General features: G+C 46.9%; 1 protein-coding gene across 1 annotated transcript; it reads left to right on the top strand.

The window, feature by feature from the left end:
* Nucleotides 1-5,630: 5,630 nt before the first annotated feature.
* Nucleotides 5,631-6,482, top strand: LOC308476347 (olfactory receptor 52P1-like; the record flags this gene model as incomplete). The annotated part of the gene is made up of 1 exon (XM_081003889.1): nt 5,631-6,482. One exon carries the CDS (start codon nt 5,631-5,633, stop codon nt 6,480-6,482), a length of 852 nt encoding a protein of 283 aa, XP_080860015.1.
* Nucleotides 6,483-11,039: the final 4,557 nt, after the last annotated feature.

An 11,039-nucleotide genomic window follows, 5' to 3' on the forward strand; every position in this document is an offset into this window, starting at 1 on the left:
ATTTGTTTTAAAAAATATTTATATACCCCTTCAGTTAACCACCAATTTACTGTTTTCAAAACTCTTTTATCCTTTGGAATCCATGAATGAAAGCTTTGTACAGTGGTACCTTGGTTCTCAGACTTAATCCGTTCTGAAAGCCTGTTCCAAAACCAAAGCATTCCAAAACCAAGGCCCACTTTCCCATAGAAAGTAATGCAAAACAAATTAATCCATTCCAGACTTTTAAAAACAATCCCTAAAACAGCAATTTAACATTAATTTTACTACATAACGAGACCACTGAACCATAAAAAGAAAGCGATAATCAATGTACTGTTGTTGTTGTTGTTTAGTCGTGTCCGACTCTTTGTGACCCCATGGACCAGAGCACGCCAGGCACCTCTGTCCTCCACTGCCTCCCGCAGTTTGGTCAAACTCATGCTGGTAGCTTCGAGAACCCTATCCAACCATCTCATCCTCTGTCGTCCCCTTCACACTGGGTTACAAGCCCTGCACTGGTACTGTGGTCCAGCGACACACAAGGAGCAGCATTCTCATGGCATGTATGCTGAGATTACTCAACAGTCATTGACAAGGAAAGTGCCCCCTGAAAAGCAGGGAAACTGCCATCATATACCATTGCATTATCAGTTATCAGCATAGTCAAACTTTGAACACCCTTCCATGTGTCAGTTATCTAAAACTCTCAGTTACTCTTTTGTAACCACCAGTTATATGGAAATTGAAGTGCGTTGTTTTTGGTGCTCAGTTCAGACGTAAGAACCTAAGAAGAGTCAGCTGGAGCAGGCAGCTTGAACCTAAGCCGTGTCGGGCTTTACAGGTCATAAAAAGCCCTTTTAATTGTGCCCAAAATCAGAGCAGTAGAGAGTGGAGCTGTTCTAGCAACGCTCCTTTTAACCAGCCCTGGTGAACCAATGGCTGCAGCTCTTTGAGGCAGTTTTCAAAGGCAGCCCCACCTAGAGCAAGTTCCCATGGTCCAAACAGGATGCAGCCAAAGCATGTGTCACTGTGGCCAAATCAAACATCTCAAGGAACGGGCGCAGTCCATACCCATTTTCAATACATGACATTTCACCATTCACTGGATTGATCATGCTCAACCTCATGTCCGTCAAGGATATCTCATCTTTTATTCGTTTGGAAATAAATCACACCACCAACATTAAGAGAAGGAAGATCCCTGTGGCCATTCTTAAAAGAAGAGATGGATTTGACCATAGAGAAAACGGTTAACTTACGAAAGCCCAGGAGCTCTCAGGAGCTCTGTTCATCATCAGCTGTCTGCTTGGTTTTTCCTTTCAGAACAGAATGTGAGACTGTTTATAAAGCTTTGGTGTATATAATCCCTTTGGGTTTTCACTAGGCAAAGAGCAGCCTGTGATTCTATACATAGCCCTCAGATCTCAAGGTAGACCAGGAGGAATTCCCTAACTAGAGGATGTTAAACTCTCCGGCATGCTGTTGGAGAACGTGGCAGCCTTTCACAAATGGATCTATGGGAATGGAATTACTGGCAACTGAGGGGCTAACCATAGGAATTAGCATCATCCAAGCATCTCAACCTGAGGAGCAAGAGGAGGCAGTGTGGTGTAGTGGTTAAAGCGTTGGAGACCAGGATTCGAATCCCCCACTCAGACATGAAGCTTGGGCCAGTCACTGCCTCTCAGACTAACCCACCTCACAGGGTTGTTGAGAGGAATAAATTGGGAGGGGTAAAAATGTATATCCTGCCTGGATCTCACTGGAAAGACAAGATGGGACACTGAGGACCAGCGCCGAGGGCCTTCTGGCAATTCCCTCCCTGCAAGAAGCCAAGTTACTGGGAACCAGGCAGAGGGCCTTCTCGGTGGTGGCACCCCCCCCCCCCGTGGAACGCTCTCCTATCAGATGTCAAAGAGAACAACAACTATTAGACTTTTAGAAGACATCTGAAGGCAGCCCGGTTTAGGGAAGCTTTTAATGCTTGATGTATTACGGTATTTAAATATTTTGTTGGAAGCCACCCAGAATGGCTGGGGAAGCCCAGCCAGATGGGCAGGGTATAAATTATTATTGTTGTTGTTGTTGTTGTTGTTGTTGTCGAGGTATCACAGAACTGAGAGGGACCCTTGGACTAGGTGGCTGTAGAAAACTAAACTGATATTATCCTCCACATTGCACACATTGAAGCCAAGCTGAAAGAGGCCTCAGTATCAACAGAATATGGTCAGCATAAAGAGGCTTCTGTAAATTCACCACTTTCGCCCATCAGATCATTTAACAAGGACCCATTTGAAGGAGTGCCACTGTATTCTGCTCTGGTCAGACCTCACCTGGAGTACTGTGTCCAGTTCTGGGCACCACAGTTCAAGAAGGACACTGACAAACTGGAACGTGTCCAGAGGAGGGCAACCAAAATGGTCAAAGGCCTGGAAACGATGCCTTATGAGGAACGGCTAAGGGAGGTGGGCATGTTTAGCCTGGAGAAGAGGAGGTTAAGGGGTGATATGATAGCCATGTTCAAATATATAAAAGGATGTCATATAGAGGAGGGAGAAAGGTTGTTTTCTGCTGCTCCAGAGAAGCGGACACGGAGCAATGGATCCAAACTACAAGAAAGAAGATTCCACCTAAACATTAGGAAGAACTTCCTGACAGTAAGAGCTGTTCGACAGTGGAATTTGCTGCCAAGGAGTGTGGTGGAGTCTCCTTCTTTGGAGGTCTTTAAGCAGAGGCTTGACAACCATATGTCAGGAGTGCTCTGATGGTGTTTCCTGCTTGGCAGGGGTTGGACTCGATGGCCCTTGTGGTCTATTCCAACTCTATGATTCTATGAGTGCTCCTCCCAGAACACATTTTCTAGGGGGAAATGGTGGAGAAATCCTCTTGAAATTTCAAAAATGGTTTGGGCCTGGAATGTGCGGTGGTGGGTGGATGAAAGAGGAGTGGGCAAGAAGAGGCCTGCTGGACTTGATGGAGCAGAAAAAGGACTTGGAAGGTCTTCAGGGACCCCTCCCAGCTTCATGGCTCCCTGGTTCTATTTGGGGAAGTAGCATATCCTTCATTATTCAATCTACAGTGGTACCTCCGGTTGCGAATGGGATCCATTTCGGAATTCCAGCCAGATCCTGAGTTTTTTGCAACCAGAGGAGAAGTGGTAGACCGCTTCTGCGCATGTGCGTGCGGCGGTAGAAGAAGAGAAGAAGAAGAGTTTGGATTTGATATCCCGCTTTATCACTACCCTAAGGAGTCTCAAGGAAGGGAACCCTAAACCACAGAGCCTAGGACTTGCCGATCAGAAGATCAGCGGTTCGAATCCCCGTGACGGGGTGAGCTCCCGTTGCTCGGTCCCTGCTCCTGCCAACCTAGCAGTTTGAAAGCACATCAAAGTGCAAGTAGATAAATAGGTACTGCTCTGGTGGGAAGGTAAACGGTGTTTCTGTGCACTGCTCTGGTTCACCAGAAGCGGCTTAGTCATGCTGGCCACATGACCCGGAAGCTGTACACCGGCTACCTCGGCCAATAAAGCGAGATGAGCGCCGCAACCCCAGAGTCGGCCACGATGCCCATGTAGACCTTGGTAGGTGAGTCTCTGGCCTTGTTCTTCCTCAAGTCTTGGCCTGTGATGTCACCTTTGAAATACTTTATTGTCACTTGTACAACTTGTATACAGTGAGATTACACGAGCACCCCCCATTCAGCTCTCTTAGTCTTAATTCCCCTCGTTTACTGACACACACCACCAAAACCTTTGGCCATCACCCTTGGCCATTGGCTATGCGTGCTGTGACTGATGGGAGTCATAGTTCAACAGCATCTGGAAGGCCAAATGTTCCCCACCCCAGAACTAGGAATTAAGAAGATGCCCTTGTCTTGGCTTCAGAGAATCATCTGAATGCAGCCATTGCAGAAGAGAGTGTAATTCCTTTCCACTTGAGCATCCTTTATGTTTTTAAAACACGGAATCAGGTTGGTATGGTTTTTAATTGTATCTAGAGCAGCGGTTCTCAACCTGTGGGTCCCCAGATGTTGTTGGACTACAACTCCCAGCATCCCTGAGCTAGGGCTGATGGGAGTCGTAGTTCAACAACATCTGGGGACCCACAGGTTGCGAAAGGCTGATCTAGAGGAACTTGGTAATATTTGCTACAGTTCACCAAGACAAAGTTGTGGTTTGCTGATGGTTTGTAGGAACTCTTATGGTGGCTTGCAAACCTACAAATAGAGCTCCCTGAAGAACGCACTGGATGAGGCCAATGGCCCCCTAGTCCAGCATCCTGTTCTCACAGTGGCCAACCAGATGCCTCAGTAGGAAGCACCCCAGCAGGACCCTCTTCCCTCCCGTGGTTTCCAGCAACTGGTATTCAGAAGCATTTCTGCCTCCGACTGTGGAGGCAAAGCAGAACCATGATGGCTAGAAGCCGTTGAGAGCCCTCTCCTCCTTCATAAACTTGTCCAATCCTCTCTTACAGCCATCTAGGTTGGTGGCAATCACTGCCTTCTGTGGAAGTGAGCTCCATCATTTAGTTATGCTTCCTTTCACATAGCTGTTTCATGAGCTTGATGATGACAAAATCGATGCAGTTAATGTTGATGATCTCATGGGCTCTGGGCTGAAGCTGCTGTCCCCCTAGGAGTTTCAGTAGAGAGTATAACTTCCTCCGCTCCCAACTGGCTTGCAGCAGGTTCTCCGCATGTGGCTGCAGAAACCCAAAAGGACACAGCTAGCATCAGAGCACAAGCACAGGCAAAAGTGTGGCCAGGCAGCATCTCCAACAGACCTTGGGAAGGGCAACAACTGAGATGGCCCCAGTTGTCTGCTTGAGAGCATGGGGCAGCTGGAGTTTCGCTGAGGAGCCCATGATAAGGTAACAACAGAGGGGAGCAGAAGGGTGATGCCAGCAGCTGAGGAGGCCGCTGAAAACTGGCTCCAAGGAAGGGAGGCAGCTAATGATCCAGACCTCCCTGTTAACATTGCCAGAACTGCTAGCTATTCATGGCAGTTAGGGGTCTAAGTAGACCACAATTTCTAAGCTCAACATCTCTATTCTGATACAGAACTTAGTGGAAAGGGGTGAACAGCGCCCCTAGCCTGATGGAGGATCTTGATTCTTATAATGACTCTGTATCTCATAGTATTGTTATTTTTAAAAACACAGTGGTAGAGGAATAAGCTGCTCCAGTTTTGTTCTCATTTTCCACCTCTGGGGTGGAGCTCTTAAGAACTGGATGTTCATTCCCAGGGTGAACGTTCCACACATTAGCAATCAGTGAAGTTCCTCCTAAACTGCTTGCTCCTAGTTTTGTGGTTAGGCCATACACTTGAAGATATGAAACTGGCCTTACTGGTGATTGGTTTTGAAGTATTTCTACCTCAGAGTCAAAGAGAGCTGATGCAGAAGACCAAGTGTTAAAACACTACTTTATGTTCCTAACCTCCTTGGTCTCACCTAACCATAAGCAGCAAGCGTAGTAGCACTGCCTAACTTCCTTTTCGCCTTAACAGCAGGCTATGAAATGGTTCCGGGAGCCAGGTGGAAGCCATGGCGTGCAACAATCGCTCCAACAGCAACCCCTCCATTTTCATCCTCGTGGGCATTCCTGGCCTGGAAGCTGCTTACTTTTGGATGGCCTTCCCCTTCTGCTCCATGTACTTAGTAGCCTTGCTGGGCAACTTGACCATCCTCTTTGTGGTCAAGAAGGAGCCCAGCCTCCACTTGCCTATGTACTACTTCCTGTGCATGTTGGCCGCCCTCGACTTGGTGCTGTGCTCCTCCACGGTGCCCAAGATCCTGGCCATCTTCTGGTTCCGGTCCCACTCCATTGGCTTCAAGGCCTGTGTCATCCAGATGTTCTTCATCCATGGTTTCTCAGCTGTGGAGTCAGGGGTGCTGCTCGCGATGGCCTTTGACCGCTACGTGGCCATCTGCGCCCCTCTACGCTACACCACCATCCTCACCAGCTCTGTCATTGCCAAGATTGGGTGTGCAGCCTTCGTGAGGGGCATTGGCTTGATGACCCCTTTGACTTGCATGGTGAGCCGTCTACCATATTATGGGCCCAATGTCATCAGCCATTCCTACTGCGAGCACATGGCCGTGGTCAAGTTGGCTTGTGGAGATATCACACCCAACCACATCTATGGGATCACGGCAGCCACCTTCGTGGTGGGCTCAGACACCATCTTCATTGCTGTCTCCTATGTGCTCATTCTCAGGGCAGTCATGGGGCTCTCCTCTAAGGAGGCCCGACAGAAATCCTTCGGCACTTGCGGCTCCCACATCTGCGTCATCCTGATTTTCTACACTCCTGCCCTTTTCTCCTTTTACACACAACGCTGGGGACACCACATCCCTGCCCACATCCACATCTTGTTGGCTGACCTCTATGTCCTAGTGCCCCCCATGCTCAACCCTATCATCTATGGCATGAAAACAAAGCAGATTCGGGAGCAAGTACTGAAGCCATTCTACCCGAAAGGAGTCAAGGTTGAGACTTGACTCCAACTGGTGTTAGACCCCCAAAGGATGAGAAGGTTAGAACTTGTTACGATTTATCTGCATTTAGATGCCCCTGCCAGGTGGAGCCTCCAAGCTTTGGGTAGCTCAGTTATTAGAAGTATGGTTCAAGTTTCATTATTCTTGTCTCAAGTATACCAAGAAATATCTAAAATAATTAATTTGCCTGTTCAGGCTTCCTCACAACTGTCATTACAGAATATGTGGATGGACAACACATGACAGCTTGTTGAAGAGTTCCTGACATGGATTTTTGCTGCAGCCAGGATTTCAATAGCCCATTAATGGGAAACCTTGAAAAAATCTACATTTGTCATTGTAATGTAAGAACATACGGATTTTGGCCATTGTGGAAAAAATCACACATAAATTGCATGTTTCCCAGGGGGTGGGGGATCCAGAACATTTTTATGTCAGCTGGTGGGATTTTATTCTCTATGCTTCAAACTTTGATGCTCAACATTCACCATCCATACCAGTTTGGGAAATATGGGTGTCTAGATTTATATTTGTGTGTGTGTGTCATCATTTCTTTCTCTTACTGTTTGTTTGTTTGTTTGTTTGTTTGTTTGTTTGTTTGTTTGCTCTGGGTATGGTATGATGTAATCCCTTGCTACCACACTTTTGGGTTAGAATAATAGAATCATAGAATCATAGAATCCTAGAGTTGGAAGAGACCACAAGGGCCATCGAGTCCAACCCCCTGCCAAGCAGGAAACACCATCAGAGCACTCCTGACATATGGTTGTCAAGCCTCTGCTTAAAGACCTCCAAAGAAGGAGACTCCACCACACTCCTTGGCAGCAAATTCCACTGTCAAACAGCTCTTACTGTCAGGAAGTTCTTCCTAATGTTTAGGTGGAATCTTCTTTCTTGTAGTTTGGATCCATTGCTCTGTGTCTGCTTCTCTGGAGCAGCAGAAAACAACCTTTCTCCCTCCTCTATGTGACATCCTTTTATATATTTGAACATGGCTATCATATCACCCCTTAACCTCCTCTTCTCCAGGCTAAACATGCCCAGCTCCCTTAGCCGTTCCTCATAAGGCATCGTTTCCAGGCCTTTGACCATTTTGGTTGCCCTCCTCTGGACACGTTCCAGTTTGTCAGTGTCCTTCTTGAACTGTGGTGCCCAGAACTGGACACAGTACTCCAGGGTTGTTAGTAATGGGGGGGGGGGGGGAGAGAGAGAGATGTAGTTCTAAATACTTATTGGTCCCTGTAGGAAGAACGGAGGATGGCGTGAGGTTGGATGCAGGTGAGCTGTGCAGGAGCAAGCTGGCAAGGATGCTCCAAGCAGGCTGCCGACTAGCTGTGCAGAGGCTCCTTTTATTAACAGAAGTCAACAATTGGAAACCACTCTGAACATGACATATCTCCATCTAAGCACATTTCCAGCGTTGTCAAATACACGTGTCAGCAGGTGTTTCCCGAAAATGTTTTCCCCGATACTTGATTACATCTGCGTCCCCGGGCATGCTCCAGCCAAGTGTTATGTCTAGTAACCAAATCTGTGAGAGGACAGACGATCAGGGGGAAACCCTGTCTTCTGGCCAGGAGGCTAGAGTTCAGGCAGAGTGGCCGCCAGGCTCCTTGGCACGCTGTGGCATGCCGGGTGCGAGGTGTGCCTTAGCACAGGTGGAGCATCGCTCCCACAGTCCCTGCATCACCTCATAGCTTTCAGCCAAGTATTTGCCTCTCAGGGTACCTATAGACAGAACTATTCAAGTTTATCATAGGATCATCCAACGCTTCCCACATTGCAAGATTTTAACTCCTAACAAAGCTGTCCAAAGTTAGGTGGAATGGATCATCTCAGGAGGTGGTAGACTCTCATTGGAGGTTTTACAACAGAGGTTGGGTGACCATCTCTTCAGGGATTCCTTAGTTGTCATTTCTGCATAGCAGGGGGTTGGACTAGATGGCCCTCCAACTTCACGGTTCTATTATTCTCTGTGTTAAAACAACTGACAAGTTACTTACGAAAGATACATATTTGTGATAAGCTGTAGAATGTCCTGGTTACCTCAGACGGTTGTTGTGTGGATAAAACTGGGAGAGGGAGAACTACATATTTCACCTTGAGCTTCCTGGAGGAGGAGGGGAAAATGGAATATAAATGTAATGGCTGTTAGGCTTTTCCTCAATAAAAATGGAAACTGTTTTTGAGGTACATTGTAATCTGTGCTTGACTTTATAACCCTTCCGTATTTTAATCTGCCTGCTGTTGAAGTTTTTTACCTGCTGCATTCTGCCATTTGTTGATTAGAGTGTCATGGAATTCTGCCCAATATGCTGATCCAGAGCAGAACTCCAATGTATAGTTAGCAGAGTAAAAACTTAAACACGTTGCAGGATCCCCAAAAAATAGACCAGAGGCAATTTCATCCAGCAGAGCTTTACTGCTACTGAAGGCAGATGAGCATAACGGTCACAAATCCAAAACCTTCGGGATTGGGCCTGCCCATAAGAAATCCAGTTGCAGCAGACTTAAACTTACAATAACTTATAATAAGACTAAAACCTTAACACTAAGCATACTATGTACAGAGCACCACACCGGAAGGAAGAGAGAGAGAAATAGAAAGTGAAACCCAGGCTCCTTCTGGCCTCTTCTTATAGTCAGCATGACCTTGAGAGAAAGAGATAACAGAACCAGTTTAAGCCAGCTGTACTCAGTGTCTCTGAAGGAATAACCCAAACATCAGGATGAACCTTCTGCTTGCTTCTTTCACACAGAGAAACTTCCAGAAACCTCTTGAATGAATTAGAATAGGAAAGATCTCTACACATCAGATCAATACCTTCTGCACTAAGAAATGCAAACTGACCTAGAGGTTTTTTTCCAGGTGGGGCGGACTGCCCTTAGAGGTCTGTCCCGCAGGCCTGTTCTAAGCTCAATAACTGACTTAGTGAGGAAGATTCTCAAAAACATTAGCCACATCTCCTTCCCCTCTTCCCTCATCCTTTCCTCAAAGAGAGCCATTGTCATGAAAACACCACCATTTCATGAACCTGTTACCAAAAAAAAAAGAGTCAGGCTTTGCTTTTGCAGCTCAACTCCCTCTCAAGGGACCTAAGACCCCGCAATGTCCGCTGTCGGTCAGAGGAAGTGAATAGAATTGACAACCAATTCCTTCCTTCATGGTGTAAAATAAAAGTGGAATGGTACAGATCCAATGCATGGCTGATTTGTGTGAGTGTGTGTGTGTCATGTTTGTACAAACTGAATGATGGGGGGGGGGGGGTTCCTGCAACAAGCTTTATCCATAAAACAGACAAAACAATCTCAGCCTTCTGCTGCTTCTTGAAACTTCTTCTTAGTTCTTCTCGGTTTCTGGAACAAACGATTCTCACACACAGAGAATATCCAACAGCTTCACATTTGGTGCTGTTTGCACCGTTCCTCCTGGGACCCTGGCTGGGAAGCAGAACTGAGTTGGGGAAGCCCTCAAATCCATCTGCACCACAGCACGGCCGGGCAGCCAGGCTGACCTGCACATGGCTGGTTCACCAATGAGGCCACCATGCTTTACAGGGTGCAGGAGATGCCACTGGTCTCCTCCCACCCCACAGATCCAGGGCCTGAATCAGGGGTGTGGTGGGGGCATCAGCAACACATCTTGCCTTGAGGCCCATATTTTGTTATTCTGTATGTTGTAATTCTGCTAGTTTGCCTTATGATAGAATTGTTTAGTTGTTTATGGGTCCTGTTGATACGATTTTGTAATTTTTGTATATAGTTTTTCTCTGTTTCTTTTTATTACTTTGTACCCCACTCTGGAAGAGAAGACTCCCTGGAAAAGACCCTGATGTTGGGAAAGATGAAGGGCACAAGGAGAAGGGGACGACAGAGGATGAGATGGTTGGACAGTGCTCTCAAAGCTACCAGCATGAGTTTGACCAAACTGCGGGAGGCAGTGGAAGACAGAAGTGCCTGGCGTGCTCTGGCCAGGGGGTCACGAAAAGTTGGACACAGCTAAACGACTCGACAACAACAACAACCCCACTCTGGGATTGAAAACATTCAATAATGAGTGGGTTATAAATACTGCTATTAAAAAAAAAAAACCCAGGACAGAAGGTGTTGTGGTCCCAAGGTGGTGCTTCTCCCTCACACCACAGGAAATCCTTTCTCCTTGCTCCCCTCCCTGAAGAGGATGAGTTTGGGGATCGAGCAGGTAATAAATACCCTTATAGCACCTCAGCTGAATGCAATGGCTTTGCATGCAGATGATGCATTCCTGGAGAAGGACAAAAAATCAGGTCACAGTTGCAATCTGTGTGCTAGTCCTAGAGGATGCTCATATGACCTCATGCAACTCAGCTGTTGCCACCTAGAAGACACACCTCAGGAAAGGGCTGCTGGGGGTCAGAACTGCAGGTAGACTAGACAGGGAGACACACAGCATATTCAGCTGAGTGTCTGTTTATCATCTGTGCTCCTGACAAGACAAAAGTGTTCAGCCCTTGTGGTTTTCCTGGAGTTCATATAAAGCAAGGAGGGAAATGTAATTTTGCATGATGGGGTCTTCTTGGC

This window comes from Podarcis pityusensis, assembly GCF_964106645.2.
Source record: "Podarcis pityusensis genome assembly, chromosome: 4".
NCBI lineage: Eukaryota > Metazoa > Chordata > Lepidosauria > Squamata > Lacertidae > Podarcis > Podarcis pityusensis.